Consider the following 25,136-nt stretch of genomic DNA (forward strand, 5'->3'; position numbering starts at 1 on the left):
GCATCTATCTCGCAGCCTGCGTAATACCTGATGCTCCGTTCGCGCCCAACGCAATGTCAAGGCTTGCCACATTTTCAGTTCTGGTGCTTTAGGGGCGTACTGTGATTCTTCTTAAAGTGCTAAATGGCCACGAAAATGGCAAGACTGTGCTATACAAAAAATACGAGGAAAGATTTGCTATGTTCTTCCACGTGGCTTCACTGCTACTTTTAAATACCGAACTGGAAACTTAAAACTGACCTGTACTGAGCAGATCTGGGGTCTTCCTTCTGCCTGTGCAGAGGTGATCAGTGATTTCCCTTCTGTCTCTGACATATGAATCAGAGCCTTCCCTTCCATCTATGTTCAAAGGATCCTTTGGGCACGGGGTGCCCTCTCTGATTAAAGCAGACATGTCCAGTTCTGAAACTGTTGCACCAAAAAATAGAGACATCTCATTGAGACCGTACAATAAACCAAATTCAATAGGAAATGGTTTGTATTAGCTTCTACATTACATTATGTGTGACTTTTAGATAAAGAAAACCTTAAGTGGCAGGCCATGAATACTGCTGCGTAAATCTGCAGGGATCTTCTTAACATCTACTGTGGGTTCTGATCCTGACAAATCCAGAACAACAGGCCATTACTAAGACATTAATCCTAAATGTAATATTATTTTACTCTAAGGACCTTCCAGTAGAATTGTAACACCACCGTGCCTAATCTCCTCCCTTTATGGTATAGTTTATAGTTCCAATGCAGGCTGTACAAGGGATGCCAGGTGTAGGAAGCTGGCTCTTTATATGATGTATCAAAATGAGATATTTCGTGCAAAGAGTCCAGGGGTTCCCTTAGTAATGGGCAGCGGCTTGGTCTAGCAATCCCAAGGTGCTCTTTTAGGGGGAAGTGTGGTCGAGCAGCCTTAGGCTTATCAGAAAGGAGTGTGAGTCATCTGCAAATACACACACAGCCAATAAGTGAGACACACGACTCAAAAAGGAGATCCACAACAATTTACAAAAATAACAAGTATCTTTGTATATGTTTAGGAACCAGAATAAATACAATCAAGTAAGTACATTTTCCAGGGAAAATCTGTATACGTTTCCAAAGTCGACAGTGCATTTTTCAGACGTTGCAATGTTATCCTATGAAGGAAAGACAAGTACTGCATACAGGTATAGTACAGCGACTTACGGGACCAATCCCCTGAAAATAAGGTGAGTATTGGGTATAGGTCAAGGCCACACCAACAGGTCACACCGGGCGTAACAGGGGTGGCCAAGTGCAGAAGTGTAGTACGGCATCTGGTGCCCAATGTTAGTCAATGGGGATTGAACCGGTTGAAAAGAGGCTGCAGATTTGGACTAGGAGTCCAGTCGGGGTGAACCATTAGATTGTTTCAAGTCTTGAGATGCTCGGAGGCGTGGGGACACGTTAGGTCCTCTTCTCCATTGGCCAGGGGTAATGGAAGCAGAGGTGTCGTGAGGCATCAGGTTTTCTCCACCGGAGCACAGCGGTTGAGGGGCCTGCAGGCGGCGTCTGTGAGTCCTCAGTGGGCAAGTCGAAGGTGGGCTTTGCCTCTGGTGGACCTGGGGACCACGCTGGCACCATTAGTCCACTTCAACTCAGGCTGGCCAGCATGGGTGCAGTGGTGCTTTCAGGTGTCGGTTTTCATCAGTCCAGAATCCTCGCAGTTCTCTTGGGGTGCCTCCATGGGAATTTCTGGGTCTTTGTTGAAGGCAGGAAGTCCTCCCAGGCTTTTGGAGACACAACAGCTTGCAGGACGGGACAACTTTGGCGCAAATCGGTGGGAACAGCAGACAGGATAGTGGGGCTGGGGCCAAGTGAGGCGCTTCTTCCTGTAGGTACTGTAGGGCAATAGTCAATGGGCTACTTACCCCCTGGGGTCACTACACCCCCTATATGACCACTTTCTTTGGGAAGTGGGCATAACCCTGTCCCAGAGTTTCTATTTCTGCCAACACCAAGATGGCAGATTTCTAAATGTTGTGTCCACATCAGGCAGTTCACCTTAGGTGTGAGACTGACCTCAGGGGTGGACACACCTCTCTGAATACTAAATTTCCCACCTGTCTGGGTGCCAAATGGGCCCAGGGCAGGGTGGTCAGCATCTCTTCTTTAAGCGAAGCCAGATCTGCACACCAAGGGCGGTGGGCTTCTTTGAAGCCCCCCTGCCCTGGAATGCAGATTTGCAGGTCATCCTGTCAGGTGAGTAAACACCTCTCCCAGAGCAGGCTTTGTTTCTGACTGCCCAAGAGCTATGGCTCTCACCCTTGGGGGTCAGACGCATGTCTGGTTGTGGCAGGCTTGACAAAACTGGTCAGTCCGCACACTGGTAGTTGGAAGGTTTTCAGGGGGGCACCTCTGAGGTGCCATCTGGATGTATCTATCATTAAATCTATCACCGACATTAGAGAGGGTTTATCAATACATGATGTTTGATACTAAACATCCCTATTTTTAGTGAAGCCATCATATAGCTGTGGAATTCGTACTGACCAGTGTCCAGAACATGTATTAAAAATGAGCCTTTGAGCTGACGAGCTCTGTTGAAGCACCTGTGCGCCTACTGAGTTGTAAAAAAAAACTGAGAATACGTTTAGGCAGCATTTCAAGCAACCCCGTCTGCCACACTTTGCTCTCCACTGATGACGCCCGAAAGCCAGAAACACGTGTCCGGAGATACGGTATTCGCCGCACCAACTTATGGTGAAAAACTTTCTACAACGTTACAGCACTTGCTGCACCCATTTATGGTGAAAGACTTTTTGAAATATTATTCAAATTAATTCTAATGACTGCATTTATCATGATGCTTTGGGGCTATTCGAGCTGAAATGTAAGACAGGGTGCTCCCTTTTTGGATTATGTATTAAAAATGGTTTCCCTGTTCACTTACTATGTCTAAAAAAATGACAAAGACATAGCAGGGGCATATCAGCTCTTGCAGATATATCCTCACATGTAATATAATGCACCCTGCCTTAGGGCTGTAAGGTTTGCTCTAGGCGTGACTTACATATATTGCAAGCGGTGTTAGGGGAAAGGGCACACAGGCTGTGTGCAATGTCGTGTTTTCCTGATTAGCTGCATCACACACAGTCTGCAATGGTAGTCAATCACTATGGACTTACAAAGGGGCCAAGGGTATTGCCAATTGGGGAACAATTGCACAGTTTTAGGGAAAGAGATCTGGCACTGGGGACCAAGTTAGCAGGAACCCAGAGAATGTAGGGAGGACTGTGGAGCAGGATATAGACTGTAAATCAGTGACCCTCCAGCAGTAAAGAGCTCCTGCCATGTCAGCAAAATAATCCTTGCCAGAACAGTGGAAATTTCAAAGTGCGGGTGGCCCTTCACTGCATCGGCAAGGTGCCAGACTACATTAAAATTACCCTGTCTGATTCATTCTTCAATGCCAAGGAGCCGCGAGCATCTGAAGTATTTCAAACGCTAAATACAAATTATGTCTGGCACCAGTTCAGAAACTCTAATAAGCACTTTACCTTGTTTTATTCCTTCACATCCCCACAAACATGTCCTTAATTCATCAATTTAGTTTAAGCTTAAAATGTTAAATAAAAAGGTGAAAAGATACTGAGATAATTCCAACTGCATTTCATGTAAGCGTGCATTTCTAGGAGATGTATTATTATGTGCATGGTCTGTTCCTTGGCTTGTGAATATGTGCGTGTGCCTGTGCGTGTTATTAATGCACATGATTTGTGGCTGTGCCTGAGTATAGCTACGATATTGGCAACCTTCTCACTCACTTAGGGAATGGCCTTCATCTTGTCTTTTATCAGAATCCTCATTGCTCAGAAAGCACATACCTTCTTTTTCTTCAGCTCTCAATGAAAAGACGGACTTTGCAATCATAGGACCTGGTTACAAATTAAAAGGAATGTGTAAGTTATCACAGTTTATAAAGTCATGACACATTAAATGAGAAGCGAAGTATGGAGGATTAAAAGAGTGAAATAGTGAGGTTTCATATTGCGGTCTCACCTAATGTTTGTTGTGTTATCACACAAGGCCTCCCTAGTCATCTATGTCTACTCAAATGTTTCTGTACTGACAATCGAGGTTGTGGTGGGTATTATTACCCCTCCTATTCAAAACTCAACAAAAAAATCAAGGCAAAGGCGATCCAGGCCAGACTTCTCTCCACTCCTCTAACTACAAAGAAACAGGAAAAGATTCCACATAAGAGGCCTCCCATAATGGATATCTTCCATGAAAGCACTCAATATCCCCTTCTTAACACAAAAAGGAAAACAAAAGTCCCCTCTGCCCCTTTACCTCCCCTGATCAGTTCTACATAAGAAATAAAAACCCAGTCTGCTACTAATTTTCTATGCACGTTTACATGCTCCCCTTCCTTTTCTGTTTTCCTCTAAGGATTTTACCTCCAGTTTGTTGCTTTTGTAAAAATACCATGCATATGTAGCTCTAGTTCTATACAAAGTGCTCTAATACTAACGGGTGCAGTGGCGCTATAGAAAAAAAAAATATATATACATATATATATATTAAAATAAATATAAATAGGCTGCTATGCTTTCTGTCACCGCCTACTGTATACCAAAGTACCTGCCAGTGCACTGAAACCCTGCAACATCATTGCCTAACAGAATAAACTCACAACCATCAACAGCTGCAACCAGCAGGCTAGTATAATATTTTCAGAATGGAAATGATTCATAAATAGGACTACCGTAAGGCAATTTTGTTTATAAAATTATTGATAAGAGCAACTCAAATAGGTGTGTAATGAATCAAACCAGAGAAATCACACATCCAGCAGTGGTGGGAGACCGGTCCAATAAACTTCACCCACTGAAGAAAATAAAACCTACTCCTAGCAAACTACAAGACAATCCACAAGGGTCTACATCCGAAAAATAATTAACTCCCAGGAAAATTAACATGCAACAACAAACAAGTAGCTAAGATAAGTTGAAAGAACCATTTTAAAATATGTTATTAGGAATTTGCAAACGTTCAACATAAATTAAGAGAAACTTTACCCAGTAACATCAAAACTTGGTTAATTTCCTTCATCAGATTTGCATAAAGATCCTTCTGCCATTTGTGTAAAAGTTCACGCTCCTTTTTCGAGAAACAGGTGACGACATCCTGGAATGCGAGCAGCACCTGGAAGGAGGATTGCAACTATGAACATTTATATCATACTCAAACTTAAGATGCTTGGTGAGTAATGAATCAGCAGCAATATACAAATCAGCAGCAAAATATCCTATATCTGCCAGATTTTTCTATTTCCTTGGGTCTAAAACTGTGAAAATAGGAGGGCTAAATACCTTCAGCTATCATCTCTGATCATGCACCTGTCATTTAAGGCCCACATCAGTTTAACCAGATCACAAAGTGTAGTGATTCAATAATATCCTTATGGGGCGAAACAATGGATTTAAACATCAACTTTCGAATTCCAAAAAGATAATATTTTTCAATTAATAAAGGCTCTGCAGATATGGGCATAGTGTGGGGTTGCATGAAGGCATCCATTCAAGGCATGTACCTCTCTCGGTGGAGCCTTGTAAGTAAACACCATAGAGATATGATCAACAATTTATTGAAGAGTTTTGATGCTACACCCTTATCAACAGTGGATGTAAGCATAAGAAACAAAATGTAACTGTTCTATGAGAAAGAATAGATACTTAAGTTGAATTGGTACAAAACATGTTATGACGAATACAGCAAAATAAACAGGCTTCTGGCCTTTAAGGCTAGGAACAAAGTTTTACACAAAATATGCAATATTAAAGACGCCCAAATATGTCCAATTAATAACTAATTCAGAAGTATCCATACCTTTTTATAAGTTATACAGGGCATTATAGAAAAAAAGGCTTTGGTCATTGATAACACAAGAGCTCTGGACTTCAATAGTTTTTAGATCTTATCCTGACTGAAGCCAACAGTGTTATCATATCTGTTGGACTTTTTCCTTTTTGCAGGGTTATCCCCAATCTTTTTTCCTCCTTCCTCCTATTTTTTCTGACCTGTTTTTGTTGGCTTTAGGACTCTGAGCACTTTACCACTGCTAAACAGTGCTTAAGTGCATATGCTCTCTGTGTAAATTGTATTGTTGATTGGCTTTCCATGATTGGCATATTTGATTTACTGGTAAGTCCCTAGTAAAGTGCACTGGAGGTGCCCAGTGCCTGTAAATTAAATGCTACTGGTGGGCCTGCAGCGCTGGTTGTGCCACCCACATTAATAGCCCTGTAAACATGGCCCAGAACTGCCACTGCAGTGTCTGTGTGGGCAATTTTAAACTGCCAATTCGACTTGGCAAGTGTACCCACTTGCCAGGCCTAAACCTTTCCTTTTTATACATGTAAGTCACCCCTAAGGTAGGCCTGAGGTAGCCCCATGGGCAGGGTGCAGTGTATGTTTAAGGTGGGACATATACTAATGTGTTTTATATGTCCTGACAGTGAAATACTGCCAAATTCGGTTTTCACTTTTGCACGGCCTATCTCTCTCATAGGTTAAAATGGGGGCTGCCTTGAAATATTATTAAAGCGCAGATTCCCTTTGGGAGTAGATGGACCAATGGAGGTTCGGGTCTCTGAACTCACAATTTCAAAAACATATTTTAGTGAAGTTGGTTTTGAGATTGCGTGTTTGAAAATGCCACTTTTAGAAAGTTGCAATTTCTTGCTTAAACCATTCTGTGACTCTGCCTGTTTGTGTATTCCCTGTCTGGGTTAGTTTGACAGTTGGGCTGTTTGCACCGCTCTCTAGACAGTGACACAAAGGGAGCTGGGGTGTAGCCTGCATATCCTGATGAGCCATCTGTGCTAGGAGGGAGGAGAGGAGTGGCCACTCACACCTGAAAGGGCTGTGCCTGCCATCACACAATGCAGTCTCCAACCCCCTGGTGGGTGTCTGGGGCTTGGCCTGGACAAGGCAGGACCTCACAAACAAGAGAGACTTTCCTTTGAAGTAGGCCTACTTCAGAGGCACAAAGGGGCATAAGAAGACCACCCAAAACCCCTAAAAATTAGATCACTTCTGGAATCAAGAGGAACCTCTGCCAAGGAGAAGAGCTGAAGAGCTGAGGAGAAGTGCTGCCCTGCTTTGTGGAGCTATCCTGCAGTTGCTGCTTCTGCCTGTGAAAGGGGACAAAGACTGGACTTTGTTGTGCATTCCAGCTTGTAAAGACTATCCAAGGGCGTAAACTGAGCTTGCCTCCTGTTGTTAAAGTCTCAGAGCCATCAAAGACTTCCCCTGCCAGCACCTGGACTCTCTGATGAGACTCCTTCCCTGCCAAGTGGTGCCCTATCCAGTTCCTGGGCCATTGAAAGGTGAAGCTGGCAGACAAAGACTGAAAATCCACGCAAAGACAGCTGTGCAGGGAATTTTGCGTCGCACCTTCCGTGACGCGGCTGATAAATGATGCGTCGCTGGCTTTGCGGCTGAAATCAACTCTGTATCTGCATCACGGCTGGAAGATCGACGCAACGTGGCTGGAGAAATTACACGCAACACCCACTAACGGAGGCTGATAATGACGCAAACCCCACACACTGCAGTTTTGTGATACCGTGCGACTGGATTTTCAACGCAACATCGCTGGGCGCGGAAAAACAATGCAAAGCCTGCCCAGACCCGAGGTGCCTGTCCGGATCGACACATCGCTCTCTTGCGGGAGAGAAGAAACAACGCACGCCAACCCGACCGGAGGAGGAACGATGTGCGGTCTCACTTGCGAGTAAGAATTCGACACATCGCTGGCCTTTTTCGACGCACACTCGCTATGCGGCTTTGTTTTGATGCTACCCAGTTACTTTAGTGAAATAACAGCATTCTCAGTGTTTTCTAAGGATTAAGGCCTTCATTATAGTGGCGTTCGTACCGCCAACAGGCTGGCGGTACAGAACACCATATTTTGACCGCTGCGGTATACTGTCATGGTGGTCCCGGTAGTCGTAATCCGCCAGGGCAGCCCTTGGGATTTCGACTCCCCTTACCGCCAGCCTGTCCATGGCGGTAGACACCACCATGGAAAGGCTGGCGGTAAGGGGAATCGGGGTGCCCCGGGGGGCCCCTGCACAGCCCCATCGCGCATTTCACTACCCAAATTTCAGGCAGTGAAATGCGCGATGGGTGCTACTGCACCCGCTGCACATCAGCATTGCTGCCGGCTATATTACGAGCTGGCAGCAATGTTGATGTGACTTTTCCGCTGGGCCAGCGGACGGTAACACTGTTCTGGTATTCTGGCTTCTGCAGCCTCAGCGGTCTTTTGAAAAGGCCGCGGAGGTTGTAATGAGGGCCTAAGACTCTTATTCTTTGAAAATTCGTAACTTGACTTGTGTAGGTTGGATTTTTGTCATTTTGGTCTTGTTTTGTTTAGATAAATATTCTCTATTCTTCTAAAATTGTGTTGTGACATTTTGTAGTGTTTTCACTGAGTTACTGTGTGTGTTGGTACAAATACTTTAAACATTGCTTCTGAAGTTAAGCCTGCCTGCTCGTGCCAAGCTACCAAGGGTGTGAGCGGGGGTTAACCAAGGGTGATTCTCCTTTATCCTGACTAGAGTGAGGGTCCTTGCTTGGACAGGGGGTAACCTGACTGCCAACCAAAGACCCCATTTCTAACAATATCTATTTCCTATACATAGGTTAATCAAGCAATTAAGGAACTGCCATATGGTGAGGCCACTGGTCTTGATGGTTTTTGTACTGAGTTATATAAATCTTCCTGCACATGCAGGAATTGTTTCAACATATGCTTAAAACTGGAGAATGCCCCCTAACTTGGAGGAGTTACCTATATATTTCTCAAGCCTGTTAAAGATCCTTCAAAGTGCAACACCAAGCGACCCATTATGCTTCTCAATTCACATTATAAAGATTCTGCTGAGAAGGACTTTGTGCTGGTGAACTGGGATTTTCTATGGGAAAGATCTGCACTATTCAGGGTCTGTACACAGTTCATCAGGTCAATCATCTCTAAATACAAGATACCACCGGCCAGATCCCATATGGACAGAAGGAAAAAATAGCAATACCCTATGGGACCAAGCAAGCTCCCCTGCTAGATTCTCCCTTTATTAATCCATTAGCAGTCAAGATCAGAAGTAATTCTACACTGTCCACTGCCTGCCCAGTGAGTGTAAAAAAAAAGAAAAAAAGAATATAGTTCTCCATTTAGATAGTGACTGTAAAAATAAAGAAATAGCAAGTGTGAAAATAAAGAAAGAGCACGGAGCCTCATTTCAGTGGTGCGGGCTACATATTTAATCAAAACATGATTGAAGTTTTTCATTTAACACTGATCTGGCCAATTTACCCATAGAACTTTGAGCTACTACAGGTGATCCTAACAAATGGTATTCGGGCATACAAGTTAATAAAACACCAATAAGCTTTGACTTGAATTGTGTACCATTACTAACAAAGAATCAAGGAATATGCTGTAATGTGTCACCATTTTCCATAGAAGACTGAGTCAACTTGACAAAAATTACACTATTCCCTCAAAGCCCTTTCTGTTCCAGGTCCTTCCTTGCCACATTGCTAACAAGTTATTCAGTGTGTCGGAGAGCAGGATTATATAATTGATCTGGTGTGGCAAACGCAGTTGGTCAGTCAGAAGTAAATGGGTAGGCCACTGTTGTCCGAGGGGTGGGCAATAGCCAATTTGTAAAGGAATAACATATCATCAACCAAACGGGAACTGGAGAGCCTTGTAGGCTCCGATTTTTCATCTGATTGTATTGAAGTATAATTTCATGGAAAGATATATGTTTAAATCAAATGGAAATAAAAGATTAAAAAAGTAAATTTCAACACTCAAAATTTAAAAAACAAATCTGATCCAAACCCATCAGGAGCTTACTACTCATACATAATGTTGTTTCAAGATTTATTCTCACACCTGAATTGCATGAAGTTGCCCTCAATCTATGGTGCAACCCCTCCATACAGACAGCCATATGTGAAACTGTGGTGCTCTCTGCGGAATAACTGATCTGGATCAAATTATGTCCATGAGCCCGGTGTGCTCATCAGAACATCTTCAATCATTTGTCAATATTCCCATTGGGCCTGTTTGTACAAGAACTTGAAAATTAGATTGCTAATATCAAACCTCAATAGGCATCACCTGGGTTGGGTCAAGCAGTCTAGGTAATCCCATTTCACAAACAAGTTCAGTAATCTGGTAAAAAGCTTTTAAAAACCAGAAAGAGAGTTGATGGTCGAAACGGTGCAAAGACGAAGCAGAGCTGCAACTATTGTGCATGAAGATGTACTCCCTGCTAAGGAAAGGAATGCGAAAGGGCCTAATGAGTACTGATCCCAATACTTCTCACTGAAATTACATGAGTGAAAATTGATAGGTGGCATTCTCAATCGAGCTCATCCTGTAACAGGTATCTTACAGCCAAGGGGATAAGAGCATTTGAACACAGAATGCCCTGGACTGGCAGAATTTTGAATCCAGATTTCAGAATTCTTAGGTCAACAAATTGATAAGGAAACTTATTTACAAATAATACTTCAATGTTGGGCCTGCCTAATCACACCACAGCCTGATGGGGATGGAAATATCATCTATTTATTCTGGAGTCTTTGATAGCAAGCTATTTCATCGCTAAGCGATGGAAGGAGAAAAATGCAACATCCCCTGAAGAATGTGGTTTGGAGATGAAAAGCATAGCTTTGTTCGAGCAATGTTATTACCGGAGATTGGGCCCAAGGAAAACAAAATACAATGTTATTACCTGATAATTAGCCTAAGGAAAACAAAATACAAGGAAGGTGTACACAGTTGGGAACTGGAAAGGATACCAAGCTTAAAACAGATATGCCACCATATAAATTAATATTAGAAGATAACCGAGACTGATTGACACTTAAAGAGCAATCAATCATTTACACACTCCTGATAAAGGATGAATAATCAACGTGAATGACTGATTGTAAAGACCTCTTTAGTTGGGAAAGAATGGTTTATGAAAAAAATGCCACCTGCTCTGTACGTTCTATGATCGTTTAATTGCTGAAAATTTGTTTCTGGAAAAAAATAAACAATGTTTCCACTGATGGGCCACGCTTTAAACTTGTCACAGTTAAGGTACAGTGTACACTCTTTCTCCATCAGATCACGGACTGGCTGGCAAGAGCCAGAATGGACACTTACTGGTAGTTCAACTGAACATGTTCCACACCTATCCTTTTTTATGGTGATTTTAGGTGCTCCATGCCCCTGCCACGTTAATTCTGTGTTCAAACATTATTAACAGAACCGATGTATATATGCTGAAATCACAGTTGAAATACACTGTAGAAAATGTGAATTACCAGGACAAAGCCAGCATGATCTTTATGGTTTCTTACATCAGTGGCGGCCTGCGGTTTAGGTTGTATGTGACTAGGCTGAGAAGGGGAGAAACTGCTCTCTGAGACAGAATAAATTGAAGACATTGTAATAGAGGAAGATTTGGGTCACTCTGTCAAAGAGCTGCAAATGTGTTTCAATCACTTGGCAAAATGCGCCACTTAACACCCCTTCCACAGAATTTCAGCCATATAAGCAATTCACTGATAAAGCGAACCAGCAAGTCCCTGCAGAGAAACAGAAACAGTGAATCTACATGAGAGGAGCACTGAAGGCTAGATCAGTGAGCAACAAATGTATCATATTCATCATGAAAAGCATGACATGAAGGGCCTGTTTCTAACTTTGGAGGACGGTGTTAAACCGTCCCAAAAGTGGCGGATATACCACCTACCGTATTACGAGTTCCATAGGATATAATGGACTCGTAATACGGTAGGTGGTATATCCGCCACTTTTGGGACGGTTTAACACCGTCCTCCAAAGTTAGAATCAGGCCCGAAGTCCTTCTTGAAACGTAAGGTATCCATTCAAGGTCAAACAGTCATAGCCCTGTGAGACTGGCCTTTCAGTAAGTGCTATGTCGCAAAAGCATTTCACAAACTGTGCCAACCTTCTGGCCAACATCCACTTAAATGAAACATGGGCCGCATGTGTTGTATTTTTAGGATCTGAGGTCCAGGAGAAGTATTTCAAAGTTGCATAAGAGAAATACTGTCTTATTTTCCAAGAAACATATGACAACTGCATTTTTGAACATGCTGCATCTGTCGAATAACATGATGCATGACACTGAAAATACAGGAAAGAGGTTTAACATAACAATGTAATAAAATTTCTAAGAGGGATGGGTGGAAATATGGCTTCGGAGGCTTGGTTGATTTCTGACTCGTAAGTTTCTTTATTGGGATACAACAAAAGAAATGTTGATCAAGTTCCCGGGGGATTGCGGGTCTCTATTGGTGTGCGTCTAATGTCTCTGTTCTCCTCCTTCTTCTCGGATCTGGAATGATGAAGCTGTTTCCCTGTTTCCTTCTTTTTGCAGGTGTTTCCACATTTGGTAATGCTGCCAGTCCTCTTGGAAAAAGGAGCACATATAATGCAGTAAGTATGTTGGTCTCAAGTAGATGTGGCTACTGTCACCGTAACACCCAGGGTTTCCCAGCTGATCTGTTCCTCTTTTTAGGCACTCGATCTGCCCGGTGTTTCCTGAAAGGGCAAGTCCCTCATTAGTATTGACGACCTTCCCCGCCTTGGCTTTCCGTTCCCTAATACTTTGTCCTTCTTCCCTTCAGCTGTTCCTGACTGTACACTGTGGAGTAGAGGAGAGAGGAAAATATGGCTGGGTTACCAAGTAAAGAGGGGGCACAGGAGGGGGTCTCTTCACATACTTCCACCCCTACTTTCTTCCTTGGAAGAAACTGATCCAGAGGGTATATGGACAAAGAGTCTCCGTTACCTTGTTCTTTTCCTTTTCGGTGGTGGACGTTAAAACTGAAGGGCTGTAATGCTAGAAACCAGCGTAGTATGCAGGGGTTGTTGCCTTTATTGCGAGACAACCACTCTAAGGGAGCTTGATTGGTCTATAAGGTGAATCAAGATAATACCCAAGTGCTTCTATAGTTCGATTAATGGCTAAAGCTTTTTTTCTACTATAGCATAGTTCTTCTCCCTGGGGAATAATTTTCTGCTTGGGTATGGGATAGGTCTCTCATCACCGTTCTCCTCTTTCTGGGATAGGACAGCCCCTAAACCTAACCCTAAACCTAACCCAAAGGTGTCTGTCTATAACATGAAGGGTTTTGTAAAGTCTGGGCTATGAAGAATATCCTTCAACCCCTGGAATGCAATCAAAGTAACCTGGGAGGGGTGTGGTAACTCTGTATTGGTTTCTTTACCTTTCCTTAGGAGATCCATTAAGGGGAGCGCGGTTTGTGAAAAATGAGGGATAAACTGCCTGTAATATCCTACTAATCCTAGGAAGGCCCTAAGATCCTGTTTTGTCTTAGGAAAAGGGAGCTGTTGAATAGCTACCATTACCTACGCTTGTGGTTGGATCATTTCTTCTCCTAGAAAATATCCCAGGTATTTAACTTGCTTGGCTGCTAGATGGCTCTTTTAGGGATTCACCTTCAGGCCTATTGCATCCAGGGTATGAAGGAAGTTTCATAGCTGCTGCAAATGGTCTTCCCATTTATGCTAAAGATAATGCTGTTGTCGATATAAGCTGCAGCATACGCTTGGTGCGTGCTAACAAGGTGTTCATCATTCTCTAGAAGGTGGCTGGGGCCCCGTGCAATCCAAAAGGGAGAACAGTAAACTGGTATAACTCTACCGGGGTGGAAAAGGCAGTTTTCTATTTATTTTGCTAGATTAAGAGGGACCTGCCAATGTCCCTTACAGAGATCTAATGTACTGATTTACTGGGTATTAACTAGTTTCTCAATCAGTTCATCTACCCAGGAACAGGGTAGGGTAGGTGTCAAATTTTGAGATTTTGTTTATCTCTCGAAAGTCAATACAAAAACGTATGGATCCATCAGACTTTGGAACTAATACAATGGGAGAGTTCCATTCACTCACTGATGGCTCAATAATTCCTAGTTTCAACATGGACTGTACTTCCTCCTCAACAGCTTTGGGCTTCCAGTATCCTATAGGGTTTTAGCCTAATTTATTTTCCTGGTTGGGTGTTAATCGAGTGGAATATCATACGGTCCTCCCTGGAGTGATAGAAAACACTTTTCGATTAACTGGTTAAACTGTTCTTCTATAAGGTTTTTGTCTAGATACAGATCAACACACGTTTTGAGTAGGTCCAATCCTCCAGAGAGAGGACTACAAAGGACCGGGTAGAATACCTCCCATTTCTTTAATAGGCTTACATGACAGATCTGGGTCTGTTTGTTGATCTCATATTTATAGGTAACAGGAGTCATTCGCTCCGAGACCCTAAATGGTTCCAGCCATTTGCACAGCATTTTGTGACTGTAAGAAGGCTGCATTAGTAATACCCAGTCTCCTATCTTGAATTACCTTATGGCCCCTTGTTTCTATAGTGGTCTTTTTCAGTCTGCTGTGCATTTTTTAGATTCTGCTTGGTTATCTCCCCGATCTGGCTCAAATGTGTTTTCAATCCCATCACATTTGTTTCTTCAATGTCCAATAGAGGAGAATGTACAGGGGTAAGGGAATGCCCCTAGAGTCTGCTCATTTTTGCCAAACCTTGGAATGGTTAGGTGGGCAGCACCTTGCCTTATATCTATATATAGGTATCTCTAAGCCCATACAGTGGTCTAGGCCTTGTTTCCAGACACTCAACACAGGAGGTGACTCTGATTTCCATACTCTGGCTATATCCCTCTTCGCTACAGTTAGACCTAGTGATAACAGTGTACGTTGATATTGATTTCCCCCAATACCTTCCACTACGTGTAGAAGTATTAACTTGAGGTGCAGTGGTATGTTTTGTGAGAGGACTGTACCCAGACATCCTGTGACCCCCCTTCCAGAATAGCCTCAGTATGGGGCAATTCCATACACAATGTATAAATGTTCTTTATGACTCTTGACAACGGAGGCATTGCGGTGATGCTATCATACCCATTCGCCAGAGGTGCTGCCTGGTATAATACGCCCTCTGGAGATATTTTTGTTTAGTTGTTTAGGAAATAGCCGCCGCATGAGGCGACGGTATCGCCTCGGCCCAGTCATCATCATCTAAGGCTGTGTTACCCTTCTCCCAGGACTGTTTCAAAGCCACCAGAGTGTGTGGGCTGTAAATTATCAGAGAGCGATATAACCTGGAAATGTTTTCATCACCCATATATCTCCTTGTAGGAGCTTACCCTCTAATGGGTTGAATTCAGGCATCTTCAGTGACCTGACATAAGGCAATAGTGCGTGTCTTAGTTGCAGGTATTTGTGAAATTGGGTGCGGTGCAAATGGTATTCATTTTGTAGGTCTTGAAATGATTTTAAGTGAGTCCCATTCATTATGTTTGCCTAATAATGTAACACCTATTGGGTCCCATCTTCCAAACCCTTCCAATTGGGCTAACTGTTGAAGAATTGTACACTCCCATAAAAGCGTCTGTTCTGTGAGGGTATCCTACCTTCCAATGCGCTGTTGAGCCTCACGCCATACTTTGATCACTACTTGTGTTGCCTGGGGTAAGTAAGTGGGCCTCTTATTACGGTATAGCAAGCCCAATAGGGAGGTGTCGCCCATCACCCATTTTTCAGCTGCATATATGGGTTTGTTATATTGGCCATTCCACCATTCATTAATAACTAGCAGGTGAGAGGCCGCATAATATGAATACAAATCTGTTGCTGCTAAGCTATCCTCATATGTATAAAAGAAGCATGTGGCCAAGGAAATAAGAGGGGTCCCTCCATTCCAAAGAAACCTCAATCGTATGGAGTTAATTTTTTGGAACCAATGGTGAGGGATTATGTACGGGAAACTCTGTAGTTGGTATAGTAGCGTAGGGAGGGAGATCATCTTAAAAATCACAGACCTTCCCATCAGGGAAAGGGGACTAAGCAACAATGTTTTAACCTCTTCCTGAGCCTTAACCAGCATCAGCTCAATATTTTCACTCCATGACGAGTCTCTGTCTGATGACAAGAGTACCCCAAGGTATTTAAGACCCTTCTCTTCTGTTCAGATGTCTCGAGCCCATTCCATGGGTCCTTCGTAGCCGTTTAGCGGGTAATATTGCAGACTTGAATAGAATTATAAAGAGACCAGATGTTTCCCCAAAAATATGTAAAATCTCAATTATATGCAGCACAGTGGTGTGGGAATCTGACACAAAAATTAATAAATTGTCCGCATATAGAGCTATTCTATCTGATATATCGGGGGCCATTCAAAGCCTTTAACTAATGGACCTATTCAGCCAAGAGTTCTATTGCCAAGGCGAATAATAGGGGTGAGATTGGACACCCTTTGTGTGCCCCTTTGTATCTGGAAGACTTCAGAGGTATGCCCCGCAATTCTAACTGATGCTGTAATATCTGAATATAATAAATGAATGTAGAAAATGAATCTGGGTCCAAAGTTCAGCTTACGTGATAGAGTGAACAAGTACGTCCAATTGAATGAATCGAATGCTCTGTCCAAACCCACCGATAATATGGCAGCTAGGCATCTGAGGCGACCAGCTAGTGCCAATGCGTTAGAAGATCTCCTTATGTTATGGCATGTTGTCTGTCCCGGCAAAAAACTGGCTTGGTCTGGATGGATTAAATCTAGTATGTATGGTTGCAGTCTATTTGCGAGTGCCCTAGTAAAGAGTTTGAACTCTATATTCAGCAAAGAGATTGGGTGATATGAAGAGGGGTCTTCTGGGGGGCAGCCTGGTTTCTTAAACACCGTGATTTCAGCATGGTGCCAATCTGGAGGCAGAAGCCCCTCCCTCTACTGAAGTGCAGATTGTGTTCACTAGATACTTCCCTAGTCTGGACATGTAGGGCTTTAAAAATTCACAAGGGAGTCCACTGGGGCCTGGGGCCTTGCCCGTGTGAAGATTAGCCAGAGCGAAAGCAAGTTCACTCTCGAACAAAGACTCTTCTAGGCTTGTGCAACCCTCTGTAGACAATGTACGCATGGGTCAGTCATTTACAAAATGTAGGATCTGTTAGTGTGTGAGTATCTCTTGTCGGGTGTAAACCATCTTGTAGAATGATGCAAATTTTTGGGCCAGTACCTGTGGGTCAGTTATCAGAGCGTTTTGTTCACCTCTTAGTAACGGTAAATTAAGGGAGTATGTTTGTTTTTGGCAGAGCCAATATAGTAATTCACTTTACTTATCGACCCATTGGGAAATTCTACTTTGCTTGTCGTGCCATTTTAGTTTGGCTTCATCCATAAGAAGCTGACCATCTCTTTTAGGTACTAGGACTAGTAATCTACGCTCCTCTTGACCGTTTGGGGTCGTCCCACCCTCGTCAAGATTTTTAATGTGTGCCTCTAATGCATGTATGTCTCGTGTTTTGCATCGCCTTTCCTCAATGCAGAAACTTATATCAATGCCATGCAAAAGGGCTTAACCGTCACCCATAAAGTAGCGGCATCTTGTCACAGATCCTTTGTTGTGTTTAAAGTACCACCACCCCCAGCCTCACCTCCAGAACATTGGCCTTCCTCCTTGTCTGTGTGCTGGCTGCGGGCCCCAGGGACAACAGTCTTACTGCTCCTCCGCTGCCTCCTCTGGTCGGTCTCCTGGAGTCACGGATCTGCCCTGTGTGCGGTGCAGGAGGGAGCTCCACTCTCTCTCACCCCAGGTGAGCACCTCCGAACGTCGCTTCAGCTCTGGCCTGTCTCCATAATCACTATTCCCTTGTGGTGTGGAATGCTCATCCCTGTCTCATCAGCTTTGTGCGCCCCCAGGCTCCAGCATGGCTCAACACAATACAGGGGGGGCCTTGAAGTGATTTAGTGCCCCGTAAGGGGGCTAGCGATGGGAGATTAGGAAGGATTGTATTGGGCCACCGGGAGCGCTCTCAGAAGGCAGCAGCCATGTTCAGCAGCTAAACCACGCCTCCCATAGGAATTAAACACACCTCCACCTACTCTAGCCATGCACGAGGCATTACTGTGCTTACGCACAGGGGTGGCCATGGCACACGCGCCCTGCACTATATGATGCACAGGGCAGATTGGTTATCGTAGCTTGTACACACCCCCTGATTCTGTTTTCAGTATTCAGCCCGAACGTGGATGATCCCCCTATTATTCGCAGAGGTTTGGCAATTAGTGGAAACCTTGCGCCAGGGTGCGGTGCTGTAGGGGGGAAACTTCAATATGGTTCAGGGTGCACGCAGAGATCTGTCAAGTGACTCGCATCACCCACACCCCAGGGTTGCCACATCACTGCATACAATCATCGCTGACAATGATCTTACGGATACTTGCTGCTCAATGCATGCATCTAGTGCAGAGGCCACCTGCATGACCTCCTCCAAAAACAAACATCTGGTCCAGGATAGACTAGTGATTTGTGACCAACAAAGTGGTACCGTGTACCACTGATGTAGTACACCTCCCCAGAATGCTGTCTGAGCAAGTCCTTGTTTTATTGGAGATAATCACCCCCGACATAACCCTTGCGCGTGTTCTCCTGGAGGCTTTCCTCCCAACATCCTGAGAGATTTGGACTCCAAGGCTGACATCAAGATTGCAATCATTGAGTATTTCGAGCTGAATGCGAACTCAGTTGGCTCCCCTTCCACGCTCTGGGAGGTGTGTTAAGTGGCGAAATTGTTGCACATGCATTGTCCAGCAAGCTAAGGTGCTTAAAAAGCTGAGGGGGCATTTTGCGCATATAGAAGCCAATATCCGTGCTCTAGAGCTTTAATTCTTTGCTACTAATAGCGTGACAGTACTTGCATCGCTCCGGAGCAAGCTTTCAGACTACCACAAGGCATCAGTTCATGAGACACACTACCTTGGAAAGTGTAAAATGCCTCTGAGATGTGGGGAGAGAGAAAGATCAGGACGAACGCTGGCCAATCTGCTGTGCAAACCCTGGGCAAGTAACCATATCATAGAACTCGTGGATGATGAGCAGATTGTATACGTGAGAGTCAAAGCCTTACAGCCCAAAATGACAACATTCCACACTACAATGTACTCCTCAATGCTGTCTCAGGCCTCCTCAGATCGGACTTCCTATTAGTACACAATCCAGCTGCTCTGGTGAGAAGATGGGCGCTGTTGGTTCTCAATGAGCCATTCACGGTGGAGGATATTATACCGCTAATCAATGCTTTGCCTGGAAACAAAGCAGCAGGCCTTGACGACTTCACAGCAGCTTTTTATAAAGAATTCACCCCTCTGGTGGATCCTCATCTCTTTGCCATGTATGAGGAGTTTCTGTTGCATAGTGTGCTTCCGACCTCCCTGCAAGAGGAGCTTATTGTCACAATTCTTAAACCGGATAAAGCCCCCCAGGGCCGCGATTTCTATAGATCATTGTCCATGATCAATGTGGATAGCAAAATATTGGTTAAATTGATAGCCTCCCGACTTCTCCCCCTGATGCCTAATATTATCCACTTGGACCAGTTGGGCTTTGTTCCGGGCCTTGAATGGCTCACAGTCTGAGCAGCTTCTTTGCCATCTTGCACACAGTTGATCCCCACCTCAGTGCGGTGGTGGTATTGCTTGTGCGACTGAACATATCTTTCCATCTCCTGACCCACATCGGGTTTGGTGGCAGTTTTCTGCACCTCATTAAATTACTTTACACTAAACCAATGGTGCATCTCCACATTATTGGCACAATCAACCCCCACCCTTTGAGATTTCCAGAGCGATGAAGCAGAGCTGCCCCTTCTCCCCCCTCATCTACGCCATTGAGATGAAGCACCTAACTACCCGGCTGCGGCAGCATCAGTTCCATCGGGGCTTCACATTTACCACTAGACAGATTCTGATCTCTATGTATGCGGATGATGTCACGTTTTATGTTCAGGAGCCCCAGACTAACACAGACACTCTCTTGCGCAAACTGGTTTGATTCAGGGGCCATTCTGGCAACATCATCAATTGGACCACGTCCAATATAACCCCACTTATGGATGCCACACAACCTGCTAGTCTGGAGTACCCCCTCACATGGGCGGCGAAGCCCATCTGGTACCTGGGCGTCTGGCTCAGTCATAACCTGGATGAGCTGTGGCGGGCAAACTATGGGAATCTAAGGACTTGGCTGGACAGCTGGCTGATGGCATGGGACAAACTGCCACTGTTGTTCACAGGAAGGACAGCCGTAGCCAAGATTGTGATCCTCCCCAAGTTCCTATATGTTTATTAACGTTCCTCTCCCCGACTGCCCACTTTTGCAGGCAGCTCAAATTGCATCTGATACTGCTGGTATGGGTGGGTGGCTGGTACCAGGTAGCGTGGGAGGTGCTGACTCTTCCCTTTGAGCAGGGCAGGCTTTGTGCTCCAGACATGGATCTCTACTTTTCCTGTGCTCAAGCACACTTCGCCAACTTTTGTTTGCACCTAACCCAATTACAAACCAAAATGGTGCTGGAACATGACCTTGTGGCTCCTTGTTCCCTACTGGCTGTCCTGTACCTTCCCTCCTTGGCGCCCCCAGACTCAGATTGATAACATGGCATGCACGGTTTGAGCATGAGATGGGCTTCGCCTCGGAGCATGCCTGCCACATATGTATGCACCCACTGTGGCCAAGAGCTGTCACCTCCTAGTTCATGCATCCATGGGTGCCGGTGCCCGCGGCTGCCTGTTATGACTGCGGAATTTGTCTTTTGGTCACGTGTACCCAGAAGGGAGGTTTATCCCCACACAGCACTTATTAGATGAATATGATTCCTCCTTGTTGACATGCTCATCTATTGCCAGTTGCGGACAGCATTGCATGCTGCACATTATTTTTTTCCCTCTTAAGCGTGGGAAAGAATGATCACCAACCAGTCTCCGCGCAGGCTCATTAGTTGACTTTTCGCTATGATGTGGGTCCCAGGGCTGATTTGTACTCCTGCTGTGCGAGACAACTGGCTCACTGACCTGAGCAGTCAGGTCAGCGAGGAGCATTGGCATTATGGCTGTGCTTTGCTCCAAATGACAGACTTCATCTCATTCACTTTAAATATTTGAATTGAGTATATCGCCCCCCAGTTCAGATGCTTAAGATAGGCTTAGTCAAGGAGGCGCGCTGCGGCTGATGCTAATTTCCTGCACTTGGTTTGGGTGTGTCCCTTCGAGGCGTGCTTCTGGTCTGAGGTGTTTGATACCATTGCACTCATCACGCAATGTGGAAATGACACCACTGGTGGCCCTGCTTGGCTATGTGAAGGATGCCTCCTTGACGTGTAGAAACTCACTGCAATTCTTTTGCTGCTGGCCAAGCGTAGGCCGGCCTTCCATTGGGCTGGGAGTATGGTGCCTCGAGTAGCTCAATGGCTGAATGAGGCTGCCTACTATCAGGAACAGCTGTACGCTCTCTCCCGAAGGATATTTCGGGTCCTTTGGAGATTTTTCTGCGGACGCAGCTGGCTGCAGAGTTGACTGTAGAATTAACTGCACCCCTGCATCAGATATTGCCTTGCTGCGACTGCCCCGGGCTAGGACACCACATGCCAGATGTGCTTTGGCCTGTTGGGAGGGATGGGGGTGGGGAAGTGAGCGCTCAGGCGGTCTCTGGTAGTGGATTGCCTTCCGCGGTGGTGGCTATGACCTAGCTACGTTATAGGGTCTCTGATTAAGTTGCTCTGATAAGCCTTTACTGTATATACTGGATTACTGATTCGCTGTGTGGCATTGTCTTCATGGTTGTTTTTCCACCTGCGGGTGGTTTGTATTCTGCTACTCTGCATGCTACCTACCAGCTGTGAGGGTATCCACGTGCTGTATCAGCTGCTTCTCTATGTCCACCTTCTCAAAAGTACAGAAACCTTAACAACTAGAAACATGCCCCTGTGCGTAACTGGACACCTGAATGTCCAGTTAACTGTCATCAGAACATCTCAACCCAACCTATCTACTTAAGCCTATATCCTCAAACTATTCACTCTGGTTTAGTCTTCATTACAGTAAATGGAGCAGGAATGTCACGTTTGTCCATACAGTATGAATGTTTATTAGTAATTAAGATGCTGGGAACACCCCCTCCTATTTTTCCAATAATGGTTTTCACAATGTCTGATGTAGTTACAGCAATCATATGTCCCGGATTTGCCAAGACAGTCTTATTTTTGCACATCTATCTAACTTTATTAAATTAAATCCATGTCCAGGACTTTAATGGGCGTGGGAGGCAAATAAGCACAATAAAAGGCTACTTTTCTGACAACACTACTTGCTCATGACCATGGTGGCCATAGAGGCAGGATCTTTTATGCACATACCCAGTGAGCTGTCTCACCTTTACTCAGATGTAAGTTTCTTACAGTGTGTAGAAGGTAAGGTGCCCTGTGACGAGCACACATGATCCGATGTACAACATGAAACACAATTAGTTGAATAATTCAAATTACACCAATACTGCTCCACTCAACCTAGATGCTTAAGCTATGGACTCTGGTTTAGTTTCTGCTATTCTTAATTGAGTAAGAATGTCAGGTTTATCTATTTAGCATGACCAAATAATGGTAATATAATGTTATGTAGGGTGCAGCTTACCACATATGAGGGTATCCAGGCGCTAGAGCAGGAGTGTATGTCTGGAGGTGCCCCCAGCTGAACAGCCAAGACTTCAGCTTCTTGCGGAAGTTGAGGAGTGGAGTGGTTGTCCTGATATGTAGGGGGAGTGGAAAGGCAGACATAAACAGCCCTCCCTTACTGTTCCATATGGTTTCAACTGTTTTATATAATAAGCATAATAAAAGAAGGAGCGCTGGTAGGAATCAGTTGTCTCATTTCCTCCCCCAACCGTCTCTCTCCCTCTCAATCCTCACCTTGGAAAGTAACAGGACTGTGTTTATTCAGCAGCCTGGGCACCAGGACACACAGTTGCTACCACAGCAGCTGTTCATCCACCCCCTAGATAAATACAGGGTTACCAGGAAGGCTCCTTCTCAATGGGGTTCAGAACAATGAATAAAAACAGTGCATTACGGGAACTGTAGTCCTGGTTCAGGCCACGTGCGCTGACGTACTACAAAACAGTGAATACTAAACGCAAAGCCAACGACTAATAAAACGTAATACGTAACGAAACGCTGAGCCCCCAATAAATCGCCTTCTGAAAACATTAGCTAGATGGTTACATTTCTTTTATGTACCGGGCTACCGGATAAATAGCAAGTTCCTCCGAGGGCGACCTTACCTGCGATTTGCAACATAATCTTTATGTACTTGACTGTGTATTCGTTTATCTTTTATTGTAAAATGTAATTGCATTTATGTAGCTCATGCGGAAGATGGTGATAGGTCCATTTTCATAACCACAGTTTTACGACGCCACGCGTTGTACTTGTTTCTGACAAGTCGCTGACTTGTGTCATACAAACCCACAGACACTACACAACCCCAAGGTTACTCACTTTTTCAGATTTCGGGTCGCACATGTCTTCCCTGTTACTTCCGTGTAATTCCACTTTTCGAAAATATAACGAATTGAAGGGACGCAGAGGACCAGAGCCCTTTGATCCTTCACAAAATAACCCAGAGATGAAATGAAGGTCGGGGACAAAAATGTTTACTTTAACTTCCGTAAACACCCACAACAGAAAGAACTACAGATGGTAGTCTGACCTACTGCGCAGGCGCTGCAGGTGTGTTATGACAGGGCATGCGCAATAAAAAGATATTACTCTCAGGCGGCGCATCTTCTCGGCGCATGCTCACAGGATAGTTACGCAGGGCGCAGGATGAAAGTATGACAGTCTCAAGGCGCGTGTTCAGTAGACAGGTACAGGGCGCCGAGTACGATCGTCGTACTGCGCATGCTCAGAGTGGGTTATCACGAGGCGCATGCTCAGAGGACAGTTACGCATGGCAACAGGACTAGTGAACTCGCACTGCGCATGACCAGAGAGCGTCGTCACAAGGCGCATGCTCAGATGAAGTCTATTTTCAGCGCAAATGGGTGACATTTTCCGCTTTGTACTGTGATAAAACTTGACTGGGGGATTCCAGTTTCTGGGCTTGTTTGGACCTGCGAGCTCCATCTCAGCTTCGTCCCCCTCCTCTCTGGCCATCCGCCATCCCAGCCCTCAAGGAGTCGATTCAGCTCGAAGCGTTGACAGGTACGTCCCATAATGTAAATATATCGTTTATACCATCAGCTCTGACCAGGGCCCAAGTCCTAGAATCTGACCCCAGTGCCCCCCCCCCCCCCGAAATTTTTGGCAGCTACTGCCAAACCATACATGCCAGCATTTTAGAAGAGAAAAGTGAGAGTTTTAAAAACAAATAATCGGGAGAATGTATTTGCCCCATGGACCTTTATTGAAGCGAAGCAGAGAGGATTTACGGTGGGAGACAGCCGAAATAAAGACATTTTTAGCTTAAAAAATCAGGAGTCTCCAGCCTGAATCAGGTCCATTGGCATGCAGGACCGGCTTTAGTGCTGGTGCGCCCCGCCACTGCCAACCGCCATCATGGATTTGCTCACTCCTGTTGTTAGAAATGTTTGATACCGAACATGCCTAGGTTCGGAGCTACCATTATGAAGCTGGACATAGGAATTGACCTATGTCCAGTACACCCATAAAATGGCATCCCTTCACTCACGAAGTCCATGAAAATGGCACTGGAGGTCGTGGGGGCACTCATGCTAGTGTAGGGGTGCCCTCACCCACAGGTACTCTGCACCCAGCTTTCAGGGTTGGAAGGCCTGGTATATGGGTAACTTATAAGTGAGCTGTTGCAGTGTAAATGGCTGTGAAATGGCGCATGCACCATTTCACACAGGCTGCAATGGAAGTCCTGTAGAAGCCTTTGCATGGGCTCCCTATGGGTGGCAAAAGAAATGCTGCAGCCCATAGGGATCCCCTGGAACGCCAATGCCCTGGGTTCCTAAGTACCATGTACTAGGGACTTATAAGGGGGCACCAGTATGCCAATTGTGGGTGAAATACTGTGTTACCAGTATGCAGTGACAACATTTAAAGTAGAGAGAGCTGGTTAGCAGGATCCCAGTGAACGCAGTCAAGCACACTGACATCAGGCAGAAAATGGGGGTAACTATGGCTAAAAGAGGATACTTTACTACAGTGGTCAAGCAGTTAAACTCGGAGCTGGAAACAAGCAAGAGAT

At 44.9% G+C, this 25,136-nt stretch overlaps 1 protein-coding gene and 1 pseudogene across 2 annotated transcripts in view; one reads left to right on the forward strand and one right to left on the reverse strand.

The window, feature by feature from the left end:
• The window catches only part of LOC138248878 (zinc finger protein 182-like), a 90,204-nt gene extending 66,621 nt beyond the window's left edge, over nt 1–23,583 (reverse strand). Inside the window, exons 1-3 of one of the 2 annotated variants that reach the window (XM_069202855.1) lie at nt 23,420–23,583; nt 5,037–5,163; nt 3,840–3,890 (exon numbers count right to left, since the gene is read on the reverse strand). In XM_069202855.1, coding sequence (XP_069058956.1) covers nt 3,840–3,890; nt 5,037–5,163; nt 23,420–23,443 — 202 coding nt within the window. In that variant the 5' untranslated portion in view covers nt 23,444–23,583. Of the gene's footprint in view, nt 1–3,779; nt 3,891–5,036; nt 5,164–23,419 lie in introns of both variants that reach the window. The other variant, XM_069202854.1, reaches the window with a different exon arrangement.
• Nucleotides 23,584–23,914: 331 nt separating this feature from the next.
• Nucleotides 23,915–25,136, forward strand: part of LOC138248876 (zinc finger protein 850-like) — a 142,683-nt pseudogene continuing 141,461 nt past the window's right edge.

This window comes from Pleurodeles waltl, chromosome 8, assembly GCF_031143425.1.
Source record: "Pleurodeles waltl isolate 20211129_DDA chromosome 8, aPleWal1.hap1.20221129, whole genome shotgun sequence".
NCBI lineage: Eukaryota > Metazoa > Chordata > Amphibia > Caudata > Salamandridae > Pleurodeles > Pleurodeles waltl.